This window comes from Microcebus murinus, chromosome 17, assembly GCF_040939455.1.
Source record: "Microcebus murinus isolate Inina chromosome 17, M.murinus_Inina_mat1.0, whole genome shotgun sequence".
NCBI lineage: Eukaryota > Metazoa > Chordata > Mammalia > Primates > Cheirogaleidae > Microcebus > Microcebus murinus.
The window spans coordinates 20,173,643-20,191,365 of NC_134120.1; the positions used below are offsets into that span (position 1 = coordinate 20,173,643).

A 17,723-nucleotide genomic window follows, 5' to 3' on the forward strand; every position below is an offset into this window, starting at 1 on the left:
ATATATCCACTCACACCTTTTGTACTGCTGCGGTCAACAGCCTTATTCTCTCTTGTCTAGCCTATTGCTAATATACCCTTCCAATTAGTTTTGCTATTCTTTCCAGTTCTTTTTCCTGCCACTGCCAACCTACAATGCTTCCAAAGTTATTAATACCTTTTTAAAACACAAATGAAAGCACACCTTTTATACTTAGCCATCAATATCCCATATAGCTTAGACAAAAGTCCAATTTCCTTTCCATATTCTAAAAGATATTTGGTGATCCAGCCCCTACATATCTCTACAGCCTTACTGAACCAAACATAATTCTCTGAACATATACTTTTGTTCCTATGCTTTGTGTGCAATGTCTCTTCTACCAGCCATTTCTTTGCCCTTCTCAACAGCTTGGTAAAACGATATTCCTTCTTCAAAGTCCATCACAGTTCAGACATCAGCACATCCTCACTGATGAATTTCTCTGATTCCCACAGAAAAAGCTGCTTAAGCCCCTCCATTGTGTCACCCCTCCAGCTTGTGTTTAGTTACTCCTGGGACTCATAATAATTTGTTCTATTCCAAACTTTCCTATTATACTAGGAGCTTAAGCAACCACTTAGCACCTGGGTTTGGAAGGTAGAAATAACTTTTTTCTGGGATAATGTTTTATGTGCAATGAAACTACATACTTACTATGAGGCTTTATTGTTGTTTATATTGCTCCTGATCTCAAAAAGCAAAACGGTATTTACTCCTCTCCGTTGAATTTTCCCCAACTTCATCTGTTCCTATCTAGGCAGGAATGTTAAAGACCTAAAATAGCTGATCAGAATTGGGCTCAAAGGCTTATATTGAAAAACAAGAAGTCGGAATCAAGTTCAATAAGAAAGCAGGTGGTCTGGTAGTCATAAACTAGACATGGAATTCAAGAGATCCAAAGGCTTATGTTTGGGCCACCAATTCTGCTATCTGTGCCTCTTTCTATTTTTGAAATCAAGAGGGCAAGAAAGAAATATAAAATAAGCTACATAGTATTTTTATTTCTTTCTTCTTCCAAGTAAGTGGCATACTGTCAGGAGAAAATCACTTAGAGAATCGTTATTTGTTATTCAAAACAGTCTGTTCTGCTTTGGTAAATTTCCCTATCCATACACTCAGTAAATGTCTTTCAGAACCAAAGGATATTCTACCTCATTAGCAGGTAGGTTATTTAAATAGGAACTGGGCCTGAAAGATATCAAGAAATATGAGAAACTGGCTTTTTTACTTGGCTTTTTTTTTGCTTTATAATGATGTGTATTTTATTTTGAGGATGGATCATTTTTAATTTCAAGTGAATTTTCTTATGTTCTACAAAATATGAAACTCAATCATCTAAATGAAGAAATATATTTTATCAATATTGTCAGGGAAACCTGTGGATTCTTGGTAGATATTTGTCAATACAAAATAACAAAGACTGTTGAGCATTGCACGCATTAGTCATTTAGGCTTATTAACTAAGTATTATTATTTTTATGGAGCTAAATTATAGGTTAAACACTGGTGACTAGATAACTTTTATGAAAGGAAAACTTTCCCTCTCCTTTTTAAAACCTATTTTATCAACTGGAGCTTTTGACTTAATGTGTTTTGTTTCATTTAAAGAAAATAAAACAATAAGTGAAACAGATTTTCAATATAATAGAAACCTGGTCATTCTATGTGGCAAATGGTACCATCATCTTCCTAAAATAGGGTTTGAACAAAAAAACAGTACAGTAAACATTGGCTGTGTTACCTTTAAGGAGTATTAACATGAAGAATAAAACTTTCCTTGAACGGCATTTACTATCTCCAATTCACATTACAGTTTAATGATTTTTTATATATTTTCTGGATATTTTATGAATATTGAATAACTAATATACTATTGCAAGTCACTATGCTTTAATTAATTTGATAATTATAATTAGTTATATCAAATTAATTCTTTATTAAACTGTAGATTTCCAGATAGGAAGGATTATATGATATTCACTTTTAAGACTCTTAAGACACATCACACACCTAACCCATGCTTAGCAATGGACTGTAGCATATTGGGAATTTGCACACAGATCGTTTGGCTGGCATAATCTTAGATACTTTTATTAATTTCAAGATTTTCTCCTTTATTAGAAATTCCCAAACTAGTCTGACTAGACCAAATTAATCTGAAACATTACACATTAATTCTGAGTGGGCTCCATGTGCTGATAACATGTGTGTAGACAGTCACATTATAGCATAGTGGCTGAGAGAGTAAGCTGGGAAGTCAGACTCCTTGCTAGCTGCGTGACCTTGGACAAGTCGGTTGACTACTCTGTCCAGCAGTTTCCTCACTCACAAAGCAAAAGAAAATCAATTGTACCTCCTCCATTGAATGCTTGTGAGATCGATTAATATGTGACTTCAAAGCCCTGAATCAGCACAATGCCCAGGACCAGGCAAGCACAAGTAAAGACTCAATAGTGTTTTCAACCCTGGCTCCCCACTTTGTAGCTATTTGATGTTAGACATGGTATCTTTGAAGCATAATCTTCTAATCTCTGAAATGAGAACAGTAGAATTCTAGACTGGATTATCCTAAAAGTGAATAAATAGAATGATGTATGTAAGGTACTTAGCACATATTAACTGACAAGAGAATGTTTTTGAGAATGTTACTCTCTTGTGTGTTTTTCTTTCTTTCTATATTTATATAAATGTCACTCTAGGTAGGACTGATTATAACTCTGTTGATATGTCCTTTTCCATAAATTAAAATGAGGTTTGTTTTCTTGCTTCTCATTTTCTCATTAGATTGAAAATATTCAAATACAAAAGCCATATCCCCTAAGACCTTTTAAGTGTGCCAAGGGGTAGAGAATATTCTAATAGTTTACTTGGGGGTGGAAGTCAAAGGCAAAAACCCACCCACATTCTAAAACTCCATGATATGCTTTGGTTTATATTGCTTATTGTTGGATGCTCTTTGCATCATCATATTTTGATTTGATTTCAAAAATAAAGATAATATAGTAGTCTTTTTTTTCATTATATATATATATATATATATATATATATATATGTGGGATGGACATACTTAAAGTTCTGACTCGGGTGGGGCAAGGACAACTTAAACATTTGTACCCCTGCAATATGCTCAATTAAAAAAAATATTTCCCCTACCTATCCTCCAGCCTACTCTATGCCATTCCCTCATCCAATGATACCAAAGAAATAAAAATCCCAAATTTCTTTGGGCAATAGTTCATGCAAAAAAAAAAAAAATAGATATAGAGGTAGATAGATTTACATTTAAATTTGTTTTAATAGTTGGGATCTATGTTGTGTGAACAATTATATTCTACGATTTATATTTTATTCTACTATTTATTTACATATTATATGCATACTATGTATTCTACTATATATTTATGTTCTATGATTTATATTTTATATTTCACTTATCACTGTATTATATTACCTCTTGGGGAAACGACAGAGGTTCATGTCACTCTTAAATCCTTAAAGAATTATAGTTTCTATCACATTTTAATTTAATTCACCAATCCAGTCCTTACAAAAACTAGACCAAACCTAGAGGACAACAGTGTACAACCACAAACTTAACTAAATGTACTTCCCATTGTAGCTGCTATGCCAGCAGCTATAAGTCTTTGTTAGGGCAGATTAACATGACCGCCAGTAAAACATATTTAGCCGTAGTGATGTATTCTTTTTCATCCCTATAGTAAAGGATAATCAAAATGTTCTCATTCTCTAGGAATGGAAAATCACTCTTCATTTACAGTCATGCCCAAGGCTAATGCTAATTCTCCCATGTTCTGTTTTAGCAGTCCAAAGGGACCAGGACCATCCAGATATTTTACAGCATATTCCACTTGTCCATTATATTGATAACATCCTGTTAATCAGAGCAATTGAGCCCCCCCAAAAAGCAAATATATAGAAGACTTTGGCAAAACACACATGCTCCAGAGGGTGGGAGATAACCCTATAACAGTACAATGGCCCATCACATCAGGAAAGATTTTAGGGGCAATGTGGGTCAGAACATGGCAAGATATGCCCAACAAATGAAGCCAAATTATTATAACTCATTCTTCCAAACACTAGCAAAGAATCACAATGCCTGCTAGGCATTCGGGTTTTTCAGACAGCGTATTCTCCTTTCACCCATTTACCAGGTAATAACAGGCTATCACCTTAAAATAGATGTTCAGGGTATGAACAAGTATTGTATCAGGTCTAAGCTATGATGCAGGTAGCTCTGCCACTTGGGCCGCACAACCCAGTGGACTCTATAGTATTATTAATAGACGTACTGGTGATAGAAAAGATAAAATCTGTGTGGAGATTATGGTAATCAAGCCCCAATAAGGGAATCACAACATAAACCCTTGTGGTTCCCTAGTAAAGTCATGTCATGCACAGAAATTTTAGAGAATTTTACATCATTTATAAAATGATAGACTATTGGACTTTGTTGAAGAAAAAAATGCCCAACTATGGAATAACCAACTGACCAAGTGGCCCAGAATTTCTGGGTTCTCATGAGCTGGGTTCTCTGACACACTCCAAGTCATAAGGTCAGGCAGGACCATAATGAATTCATAAGTTGAGAGCATTATATTTGGTATCAGACACAAGTGGGACCACAGGGCACAATAGCAGGGGCCCAGCCCCCCATGTTGTCAATCACTATTGTGAAAATAACTTCCCCATCAACTCACACTTATGACCAGTTTACTGAGGAAGAAAAAGATCAAGCTTGGGCAGCTTGGGGTGCTGGTATGTGGGTACACTTAAAACTGAATGGCTGCTACACTACATCTCAATTAAGGATTACCCTGAGAGAAAGTGGAAGAGTGAACTTTTCCCAGTAGGCAGAATGTTTGGTCACCAGGTCACTTGGAGGGAAAATGTTTAGAAAATCAGGAACAAGAAGGTTTGGGGAGGAGGCATGCGGATGGATGGATCTACGAGAGTGAACGCCAAGTTGTAAAGATCTTTGAATCACATGTAAACGCCAGATTACATTCTTCGTGTAAGAGGCACTAAACAGCCATGTAGATGGCACAATTCATCCATGTGACATCAGTCAGCCTCCAGAGGAGCACAGCAGATATGTGGATGAAGAGGCTGCAGTGGAAGGGGCGGAGCCTATGTGCTGCCCATTGGCATGGGTCCTAACTCAACACGGCCCCTGCTACTCTCCAGCAGCTACACCACAGCTGCATACACAGCCTGCTAGCAACAGAGACGAATGCTGAGCTCTCAACAAAACATTATTCCTAAAGAAACCAATTAGCTTCTTTGTGGCATATTGCTTATTTGGACTCCTTCCACTCTGGAAGGGTTAGAAATTCATCTTGACTGGATATTCTTGGAAGGATTTGCCTTTCCTAGTCTCAGAACTTCAGTCTGCACCACCGTCTGAGAGTTCACAAAGTATTTTCACTATCAGTGGTTCACAAAGCCACGTACATGGGATCCCTCGTAACACTGCAAAAGATCAAATAATTCGTTTTATAGCAAAAGAGGTATTGGATATAAATACATGACCATGAGATCTGCCACTCCTATCACATAGCAACCACTGAGAAGCTGCTGACCCGATACAGTGAAAGTACAGCCTTTTAGAGGTGCAGTTAAGGAACCAGACTGGAAATCATGCCCTATGAAGATGAGGTTCTTTCTTCTAGAATGAGGTGTATATCTAAATCAATGATCGGTATATGGTATCATGTCCTCAAAAGGCAGAATAAAGAGACACAAGAGATTAAAGTAGGTATGGACCTGCTTTCCATTAGTCCTGATGACCCATCAGGTGAATTTGTTTCCTGTCACTGTCACACTAGGCTCTGTAGACTTAGAGGTCCTAATTTTCAGAGGAGGAATGCCTCCGTCATCTACCTGTGAGTTATTGCTGCTACTTTGTCATCTCAGGCTTGTTGTACCAAAATACAAGCATGCAAGACAAGATGCCACCCTGGCAAAGGTAATTACTCAAGTTATCAGGGAAGAATATGATTGGCACTCTGGTGATCTACTGGAGTGTCTCTTGCTACTCCATTCCCTAATTTTGATGACACATGGACTATGACACTGTCCCCACCAAGGAAGCCATAGAGACCGGCAGAGATGCCAGCTGAGGGTAAGTGGGATCTGGGATGGGTAAGAGGAGGGAAGAGTACCAGTGGGAGCCTTGAGACTAGCTGCAGTTACACTGGCAGGGCTTATCGTTCATCCCATTGACCTTCTATTTTCCAGGGAATAAGACTAACCAGTATCCTAGAATAGTTGTTTCCAGAGTTTATTATATGAAGCAAAATTTGATTTGAGGGGCACAAGGTGAGGACTATAGTGGATACAGTGGTGTTCCATCCAGATCTCACTTTCGGGATGGCAGCACTCATTCCTCCAGCTGTGGGGAGGGTCGATGGCTTACTGCTCCCTATTGGACCAATCTCCAGTGATTGCCTTCAGCCAAAGACTGCCACCTTCCTCAAGGTCACATCTTCCTTTCAGGGGATAGAATAGCCTGAAGGACCACCCCAGCTCCCAGACTTCCTGTTGGGTCACTTGAGGCCTTTGTTGGGACTGCACTATAATTCACACCTTTAAACTCTGTATGTGACTGCCATTTTATCCTAGTTGTATTGATGATGATATTAGCATACAGTGACAGTTAAAAATTACACCGATATAATTTTAGCTAGTAAATTATATATACCTCTTCTTTTTTTTTATGTCTATATGTTTTTTATTTTTTTTATTTCGGCTTATTATGGGGATACAGATTTTAAGGTTTCAATAAATGCCCATTTCCCCCCCTCCCTCCACAAGTCTGAGTCTCCATCATGACCATCCCCCAGATGGTGCACATCTCACTCATTATATATGTATATACCCATCCCCCTCCCCCCCCACCTGCCCAATACCCTATTACTGTAGTACCTATGTGACCACTTAGGTGCTGTTCAGTTAATACCAATTTGCTGGTGAGTATATGTGGTGCTTGTTTTTCCATTCTTGGGAAACTTCACTTAATAGTATGGGTTCCAGCTCTAACCAGGAAAATATAAGATGTGCTATGTCACCACAATTCATAATTGCAAGGCTGTGGAAACAGCCCAAGTATCCATCAATCCAAGAATGGATTAATAAAATGTGGTATATGTATACCATGGAGTACTATTCAGCTCTATATACCTCTTCTTAATTATTGCATGGATAACTTAAAATTCTCTAATAATATATCAGAAGGGATATATATGTATATATATAATGTATTATGTATATATACATATGTGTGAGTGTGTGTGTTTTATGTATACACACACGTTTCCTCAAGGGTGATTTGTAGGTTAAAGGTAAAAATGTAACAAGTACAAAATCATTTGTGTTCAATGTAAAAATCAACATTCTTCATTTCCACTTTCCCACTATAGAGAGATTAAAAAAAAAAAAAAGACATAGGATAACACTTTTTTGGTGTGTCTACCACTGAAGTATATGATGTGATCAATATTTATGAATCTATGAAGTTTCCATATTATATGGATTTATACTTATCACTGGTCTCGGGACACTTCACATTACTGTAGAATTCATTTCCAATTTCAAAGTCTGCCATACAGCCATATCCTCTTGATTAGCACTGAGCTGGCTTCCTACCCGAAGCACATGCTGAACGAAGGACAAGGTAAATGGCATGCCTTTATTTGCTGAGAAGCTTCTGCCTACGTAAAACTGGCATGATCAAGTCATTAAACTGACGTTGCAAACCTTGCTGCGAATTTTTCCACTAGCAATCATTCTGAGATAGGACTTTTCACTTAACCTTACCCACTAGACTAAAAACCTAAATTTTGAATGGGCACTGTCATTAAAATACGAGTTTATTAATTATTTTCTTGGAGGGTAGAAAAATGTTCCAGGAGAAAGCCATCATTTTTTCTGTCCCAATGCCTGCCTGCTATTTTTCTTAAGACTAAACACAACCAACAGAAGACTTTATAATAGCTAACATTTGTGTAGCAATTTACAACGTATAAATCCCTTTTACATACATTTATTGTACCAAATCTTTGAGACAATTATCTACTGCATTTTACAGCTGAAGAAATAGAAACTTGGAAAGGTTAAGCAATATTGTGTAAGAATTTGTCCATAAATATATTCTATATTGCAATGTATTTTATTTATTTTTTTATTTTTTTTTTTTTTTTTTTTTTTTTTGAGACAGAGTCTCACTTTGTTGTCCAGGCTAGAGTGAGTGCCGTGGCGTCAGCCTAGCTCACAGCAACCTCAAACTCCTGGGCTTGAGTGATCCTTCTGCCTCAGCCCCCCGAGTAGCTGGGACTACAGGCATGCGCCACCATGCCCGGCTAATTTTTTATATATATATCAGTTGGCCAATTAATTTCTTTCTATTTACAGTAGAGACGGGGTCTCGCTCTTGCTCAGGCTGGTTTTGAACTCCTGACCTCGAGCAATCCGCCCGCCTCGGCCTCCCAAGAGCTAGGATTACAGGCGTGAGCCACAGCGCCCGGCCTATATTGCAATGTATTTTAAATCTCTATAAGTAAACTGGATAGGAGTATACAGATGAGATGCAGACACATCTCATATACAAAGTGAATATTACATGGTCAAAGATCAAATAACTGATTTATGTCAAACTTAGGCTATCATTGAACTCCTCTGGAAAAGCATTAGTTTGAGTATCAACATTTCTCTATGGGAAGGGAGACTTTGAGGTAGAAAATAAAAGAGCATACATTACTTACCTCTCATTTTTATTCTTAGTTTTATAAGCAAATATAAATTTATAATTGATTGAATACATTTATGGCCAGATATACTAAAGTTAATAACCACTTTGAAAAAATTGGTTCTGCATCTTATTAGCTACAATTAATTACCAAGTCTTATAAAGGCAAGTGTCCTAGGAAAGCTTATGAACTATATTACCATGACTGAAGTATGTCTCAAAAATACTAAATTGCACTTTTATTCACTTAGACTAAATGATGATAAATTTTGTAGTTTCAATGAGCATCTCAGCTTGTGTGAGTAACTGCATAATGACTCATTTTCTAGTTTTGGTCCACTAACATACCAGCCCAGTACATGGAATTGGCCCTTCTAAATTATTTGAAAGATTCCAGGAACAATTTGATCCCATACTAAATACAATTAAGCATTTAAATTATGGTAAGCTTTCTCATATTAAGAGACAAAAATCCCACTTAATTGACTACCAGCTACTAATATCAGATTAAGAAGTGCATCACTTTAGTTTCAGTTACATTCATTCTTATATACTTGCTTAGGTGCTATTACACCAAAAAATTAAATTCTAACAGGTATTGAAGTGTTAAGAGTAATTGTACAGTTTTTCATTGATTCACACTGAACCCCAGTGAAATTACTATGTAGGGGTCATCATTTAATAAGAAACACTATAATTCATTGCACTTACTATACAATTATATGAGTATGCATCTAGATAATCCTCTTGCCTGTTTGGATTTCTAGGTATTCTTCTCATATTGATAAGGGACAACTCACAAAAATACCCTCAAAAAATCAAAATAATTCTTATTTTATGTCTTGATGTTCATAACCAGACTTAAATCTTCTTGCTAATACCAGGCTATGTGATATACTGCCTTAATAAAATGTTTAAAATTCAACATCTTTTGTAATCAGTAACCTTTTGCAAGAGAGGATAGGTAATTGATAACAGTTCTCATTTTTCTAAATGTCTAACTAACATATTTCTCCTACTACAGTGGCACTTTATTTTTTTAAACCAATGTTAGAGGGAAAAAATAAAACCAGCATTATTTATGCATTATAAAATATGCACTATTAACATGAGACACAGACTCCATATTTATTTCTTATACAGAAGGCATTATTTGGTATCTTGCCCAAGCAAATCTACATTTTGAGAACTATTTATAAGGGCATTTATTCTATTTATGATCATATGGATTTTCCCCACATACTTTGTTGTGCATGGTAGAATGTATAATGAATACAACATTTCTTCCCAGGGAAACTTTATTCTATCTTCACTAATTTCTGCCATTAAATTAAACACATCCCAGACTACATACGCTTGATCATAGGTGCATCCCAGTTCTGTGGCCCCAACTCCCTTGCTCAATAGTCAATTATTTCCAATGACCTTCCACAGCAGACACTGTCAGAAAACTGAATGCCACCCACCAGCTAGATCCAGAATAAGAAACTCAGAGATAACTGTTATCTTAAATCTATCTTATCTTTTGTTCCTGCCTTGCTCCCTATCTCCTCCTCCTCAGCTCCAATAATTGTTAACTTCTCCACTCAGCTACCAAATAGTCTTCTCAATTTAATTACTATCTTCCCACACTCCATTTTATTGGATGATGATTCGAAAGTAATTAATTCATCCATATCTGTTATGCCAATGGGATTCTAACATTGCTTACCTGTTTGCAACTCTGGCTACTGAAACTTCTTATTCCTGTGACACTTAATACATCCACTCTTAAATTCATTTTTGCCAGGCTATTCATGGAATAGTAAAATTACAGCTATACTTAATTTCACTTGGAGAGGGAAATTCTTAACCAACATCCTGCTTTGTCTACCAAAATTAATTAAAACAAACAACAAAAAACTCTGTCCCCAGCACTTAGAAGAGATTAATAAATAATGAAAGTGGTTTAAATTACCTATACTGTTTTAACTGGCATTCACTACCACTTACATAATATGGCTCCATATTTTGATGTAGTATATGCAAAGTCTTAAGTGTGCAGGAAATCATTGTCTGGGCTGTAGGTGTGTGCGTGTGTGTGTGTGTGTGTGTGTGTGTGTGTTCAATATATATAGAGAGAGGCAGCAGTCTGGAACTGTGCATATGGTGTTACAATATTAGCTATATACCATTACTGATAAAACCTCTTATAGTATAGTCATTTTTAAATGCCTTATCTAGAGGAAACCATGTATAATTTCATATTTTACAGTGAACACATTTCAAATCTTTTCCCCCAACTTATTTTCTGGAGAGAATCACAAGTCATTAACTCAACTTAATTAAGTAGATTATGTTTACTTTATTTCCTAAGTGACTAATTGCTAAAGAGGGAATACCTAACTCTATATAAAAAAACTATGCTGAAACTTCATTAGGCTTATGTAAATATCCACCAACAATGGACACAGGCTCAAATGGGTCATTGTCTATACTTCATTGAGAAGCAGATTGTTACGGTTGCCAATAGTAACTCTCAGCCACAGACTGTGGACAGGCCAAAGCTGAACAGCTGGGCAATGCAGGTCCACATTGTGCCTCAAAATATATGGTGACTGTTTATTGACCAAACTTAAACAGAGAAGACTATGTTCTCTCCATGGTCAGTCTCATTGCTTAATTTATATTTATAGCTGGCCTCTCCACCATCTGTGCACACGGCCCATGCTATACCTCCAAGGAATTGGAGTGGCATTATTTGAAGACCTGATTAAATAGCAGGGAAGAAGCAATCCATCATGTATAAGGTGAAAAATGTAAGACAGTCACAGTGGCATCCTGTCACACTTTCAGATTTTTGTCTTCATTTTCTTTTACTTTCTTTCTAATCCAATGCCAAGCACAATAAACACTGACCAAGAGTATAGAAGCCACTGACAACACTCTACCACCTAGATAGAAAAAGAATAAATTATCAAGCTTCTCCGAGGCTGGATCTAGTGAGGAAGGAAATGACGTTTCTGCTGAGGAGACCACTGTCCCTCTATGGACACGCAGACCGCAATGAATCAGGGCCAACGTGAAATGCAGGATACCACTAATCAAAGGCTACCTGTTGAAACCAGAGCTTCCTGGTATAAGCGAAATTGAATGCCTATAGCTGGTTGCCTGAACTCACTGAACTATTGCAGAATTAAAAAGAAGTAGCTTTATTTTTCTCTGGTCATCCATTTTCAAAGACACCCCTGTCAGATTGGTCCTCACATCTTTGACTGCAACTTGGGCCAATCCTCTGGCCCTCTGGTCACCTTAAAGTATTTTAAAAGCCTTATCTTTAGAGTGTTAAAATAAAACAAACAACAAGAGAAAAACCTCATAACACACACACACACACACACACACACACACACATGCATAATCCTCAGTGTGATCTAAAAACATTCACCTGATTTTCATTTTAAAGTTTCTTCCCATTTCCCAAAGCAGGCCTGAGACCAAAAACAGGGACTGGGGCAGCAGGACTGTCTGTCACCTGTGTTCCCAGCCTCTCAGATCGATGTTTCTCCTCTGCTTAGGGCTTCTCCCAGGTCACAGAGGAGAGGATGGATTTGGAGTAAAGAGAAACAGGATGTTTTAATCAGCTTGTGCTTTCAAGAGTCCATGGTCCTGGAAGGCATCCGCATACCTCTTTCTTTGGGGCAGTTCTGTGGCTTCTTCAGAGACTCCCCCACCATAGGAACGTGGTCACAGGCCCTTCCTAAAGTTGGCAAGGCCCTTTCTGAGTGACTTTCTGCCCCAGCTCAGCTCTGCTCCACCCTGGCAGTGTCCCTCTGGTGTCTTTTTGGTGGGACACCCTCAGCAGGCAGGAACTTTGGGGCGGGTCCTTTCAAGAAAACTTCAGCCTTGCTTTCTTCAAGTGGAACTCAAACACTCTTGTTCTCCCCAAAGGTGGAAAGAAAGCTTCTTCCCACTGTTGCTCTCCCCTTCCTCCTCCTTGCATTGTGGACAGCTCTAGTTTTCAGCTTCAAAACGTTGCCCATTTCCCATTTTTGCAATCACTCCCCAGAAATACACACACACACACACACACACACACACACACACACACACACACACACACACACACACAATCTGTCCAAGGGGTTTTCTTGATGTCTGTACAACTTGGCTTATAGAGGAGGGAAAAATATCATGGCAGACTCTCATCCTATGAATTACGGCCCAGAGAATCCTCCATTCCTATGAGCAGTTGCAAGGGATGATCACTGGCCTCTGTCAGTGCTGACAAGTCCTAGGAGGATGTATCTCACAATTCCTTTAAAAATATGGGGTTGCTTATCTCACATGTTTCTCTCAGCTTTATGGCTTTAGCTGCAAAGTCAAGTTTATTAATAGCTAGAATTCTCTTGTTCTACAACATATGCAGCAACCACTATTAGCTTAAAGGTGGCCATATATTTGATACTAATGATATGGTGCACTGTTTTTAAAATGTGGCTCACATTAGAGACCCTGGTTTTAGAAGTACGTTTTCTCCTACTTATCCATTACTAGCTCAGCAGAAAAGAAGGTACTTGGTCACACTAATGAAGTTACAATAATACTTATATGTTTATATACACACACACTAATATATACATATAAATAATTTGCTAGAAGGAATATATCATCAATACACAACTGTCCACTTTGATTAACTATGTAATTCTGTATCGACTTTGAGGGGCAGGGAAAACAATATGGATTTTACAAATGGGCTGTGCACAATGGTAACTACAGGTACTGGAGCAAAATTCCCACCATCTTACCAGGCTTAGGGACAATGAGCTGTGCGCTAGTCTGGGCATTTCCAGCCTCATTTTCAGCCACACATTGATAAAAGCCTTCGTCTGACTTCACTACCCCGAGGATCCGTAAGTTGCTTCCTCCCTAGGGAGAAGAAAAAGCAGGTGAAATATTTTAAAAAGCAAAAATCTCAAGGCAGCAAAATGAACTTAGACCAAAGTTTAATAAAACATCACAGAAGAAACAAGAGGGGAGACCAGGAGGATTCTCACTCAGTCTCATAGATACGTCCTATGCCACCTGGGAAATGTCACACATTCCCAATTCTCTTTTCTGAGCGCACAGGCATCAGTTCAAGCTAGCTCTGCAGTAAAAAATATGCTGACATAAATACACATCATCCTTAAAAATCTAATGAGCAGTCAATGGAAAGATCTTTTACTAGGTACGGAAGAAACAAAGATTAGTGCCCAAAGAAATCTCCTTCTTTTATTTTTTATTGAAGGAAGCTCAGTTCAGTAACTGCTGAGGGAAAACAAGAAAATGAAACAAAAACACTAATCTTTGCAACTTCTAAAGGACAAGAAATCAAGGTTGTATATTTTCTGAAAGTGTTTACCCAGAAAAAATTTCTAAAAAAATCCTTTAAAAAAATGTAATGGCATTTGACATATAACCTTTTGGAAGTTTGGAGAAGGGGTATGGTGGATATTTTTTACCGGTATAGTTCTTGTTGGCCAAAATGTTTCATTTTCATAGATTAAATATAGCACATTAGCTTCTTTTTTCTACAAAGTGAACTACCATCTTTTTCAAGGATGGATGATAAAATGATCTAGAGATAGCATTTAATTATACTAACTCAGTTTATCTTCGATATTAGTGTAAGAATTAGTTCAGTAAGTGAAACGTGTTAAATCACTTCCCCTGAAGTCATTAAGAGATAAATATTACCTCATGGGGAATTCTTAATTGTTTTTAGTGTCTTGTAGTCAATTCTCAGCTGATGTAAAATTCTTAGATAAAGCGGGCTAACTTCTAATTAACAATTCTCATAGAAGTTACTATTTGTGCTCAATGTTACATGTGCAGCAGACAATGACTCTCAGATTTCTGGAGCTATTGGGGAAATATTTTTAAGCACAATTTAACGTGAATAGGGCACATACTGTACATTTTCTTTCACCTTAAGAAAAGCAGAATTTAAATAGGTTGGCTGTAATGAGTCATGCTGGGAGAAAGATTATATTCAATCTGTAGAAAAAATAAATGTTGCATTTTATTATGCGTCCTTAAAGGCACTCAACAGTTTCCTTTATATGCAAGTAGCTTATATTTTAGGCATATACAACACTTTTTAAGTTGCCCAATGGCAGGTCATTTTTTAATTCAGTGGTAGTGAAATAACATTGCATTTAACAGAAGTAATGGATTGGTATGGCATTTAAAAGTTATTTTTTTAAATCTTTTTGTTACTCTACTCCCAACCAATTAAACACATACAACTAAAAGTGTAAAATGATAAGTGGTGATAAAAGTAATAAAAATATACTTTATGGATTCTTTTTTTTTCTTAAGAAATTTTATGGTATGACAAAATACATGCACAAAAGAGTATGAAAGTTTCTGAAAGTTGACTGTGGAAGAGGCATTTAGCAATGAAAGCCAGTGTAATATCATGGAGAAAGCTTGTGTCTGGACAGGATGCCTATGCTCTGGTCTTCATTCTGCCTGGATACCTGACAGCTCTTCTGTGACAAAATCATGTCTGCATCTCAGAGGTTACATAAAAGTGCACCTAAAGCCCTCTTCTTTAGCTGCAAAGTTCTTTGACATCTAAAAAGTGTCTTTTATATTTCTCATATATTGATATAGCTGCAATCTGAACTTCCAGTGCTAACTACACCTACAGGAGAGTTGCATAGAGCATTTCCAAAAGAGCAAAGAATTCTGCTGGTAACAGCAAAAACAACAATAATGGAAGGCATTGAGCACTTGCAGTGTAGCAGGACAACAGCTTAGTGAATACAGTACTGTCATCTCTATTATGTCCCTACAATGACAGGGAGAGAAAGTGAGCTAAAACTTATAGGAAACTATAACAACTATTTCTCTTAACTTCAATTCTTTACAATGTTCCAAATTGCAAAACAATATGAACTCTGGGTCTCCATGGCCTCTCTACCATAGCCACCACCACTGCCACCAGCGCAAACATTGTCGCCATCGCCACTGCCCTTCTTAACTGTTCATGTAGGATCTGCTGGTCCTATCTGGCTGGGTAGCAAAAATAAGCTATCTGTATTATCAAAGTAAGACTACCATAATCATAAGTAGTGTACATCTTATTAAAACCTTATTAAAATGGGTAAAACTCAAAGAAGCAAGAAAACCCTGGCTGAATACAGCCTAGAACTAGGTTCTAAACTCCATTCGATGAACCAACCATGAAACTACTCAGAAAGTCTTATTCCCTCTGATTTTCCTTTGTTTTAAAGTCTTATCTGTAAGACCAGGGACCAGACTGCTTGATTATTCTTTATTCAGCTCAAAAATTCTTAAGTCTAAAAAATCATTTGCTTTATTAGAACCATTTTAACACATCATAAAAATTTCCAACAGGAACCTTCTTCCGAAGAAAGAAAAGCAAGTGAAAAAAATAGCAAACAATGAATGGAATTGTAAAGCTAATATGAAAAAAAAAAAAAAGATAATTACCACTATCTGAAAATAATCACTAGGAATGACCACATCTCCATTCTTCATCCAATTCACAGTGGGCACAGGCTTTCCCGAGACTGCACATTCAAACTCAATATCCATGCTTTCATAGGCATAGAGATTGGAGGGGTGATTTAAAAACCATGGCGGAACTGCAAAGATAAAAAAAAAAAATGTGAGTGGTAGAGATGTGAACTTGCCAGTTGCTAAGGTCTTCATTGAGTTAAAAACACTGCTCTGTGATAGAAACTATTTGTAATTCAAATCATTCCCTAAACCCTTAGCTTATTATACAGAAACTACTGTAGAATAAATCTTTTTCCCCCCAAATGCAGTTAAACAGTTGCAGTTAATGGTGTTTCGCCACAAGGAAAGAAAAGAAAAAAGCACTTTTGGAAAAAAATACATAATAAACATTCTGAATACCCAAGTATTTGTATATAATTGACCTATACACCGTAAACTACGTAAATCTATGGAAATTATACTGATGAAGTAAATAAAGGAAAGTGGATGGGACTGAGACATTCCAGAGGATAAGACAAGAAAGCTCAGTTTCCCTATCATTCTAGAGTTTCATCAGGATTTATTCAATGAGATGGACTCATTCTCTGTTGAAACTGGCTGTAGTGATAGGGAACTAAAAATGACTGCATTATCTTTACTGTTGATACATTCCTATTGTCTTAGCAACTATTGCTATCTATTATTATACTATATTATTATTTTCTTAACAGGATATCTGATATACTAATTTAATTTATGTTCTTAATTACCATTACACTAGTTACTCTCTCATGAAAATTTGCAACTGAAAGAAAATTACAAGTATACCACATCTTGGCTAATGAAACTCTCCAGCTTAGTCCCTCAAAACCTTGCCTAGGAGAGGAAAATTTTTAAAAACTAATGTTTATCCTCTTCCATCGGGAAACTTTGAGTGACGGCAGATTTGAATATTCATGTTGCTTGAGAAGTCAGAATAAATTCACAGTGAAGTAGTAGCCATCATCTCCTTTCACACAGAAGATGCATATGTATTTTTAATATCTGTTTTTAAAGGTTGACTCTGGGTTTTTTTTAATTGTTGTTGTTATGCTCAATGAGTAATCAGTGCTAATTTTTTAGCTAAGTAACTACTAGATTTCAATTTTTCCAATTAGCAGCAAAACTTTCCCCTGACACCGGAGTGAATGTTCAATCTTTGATGGTCACTGCCTTCTAGAAAAGTGAGAGAGGCAGTAGAAGAAGCTCTCAGGTTTTAAGTTCTAATTTTTCCTACTGAAAGATCTCTCTCTCTCTCTCTCTGTATTATTTACCTGATTTGCAACCAAATATTTGGACCTCTAGTACTAAACATCATTTAAATTTTTTTATTTTTTGACAAGGGCAAATTTATTTAGATGACTTGGCTGGGAAGCATTAATATTCATGGCCTAAAGCCATA

At 36.9% G+C, this 17,723-nt stretch overlaps 1 protein-coding gene across 1 annotated transcript in view; it reads right to left on the reverse strand.

The window, feature by feature from the left end:
- The window catches only part of DCC (DCC netrin 1 receptor), a 1,043,477-nt gene that overhangs the window by 387,634 nt on the left and 638,120 nt on the right, over nt 1-17,723 (reverse strand). Inside the window, exons 6-7 of the mRNA XM_075993861.1 lie at nt 16,274-16,428; nt 13,579-13,699 (exon numbers count right to left, since the gene is read on the reverse strand). Of these exons, the coding sequence (XP_075849976.1) occupies nt 13,579-13,699; nt 16,274-16,428 (276 nt within the window). The remainder of the gene's footprint in view (nt 1-13,578; nt 13,700-16,273; nt 16,429-17,723) is intronic.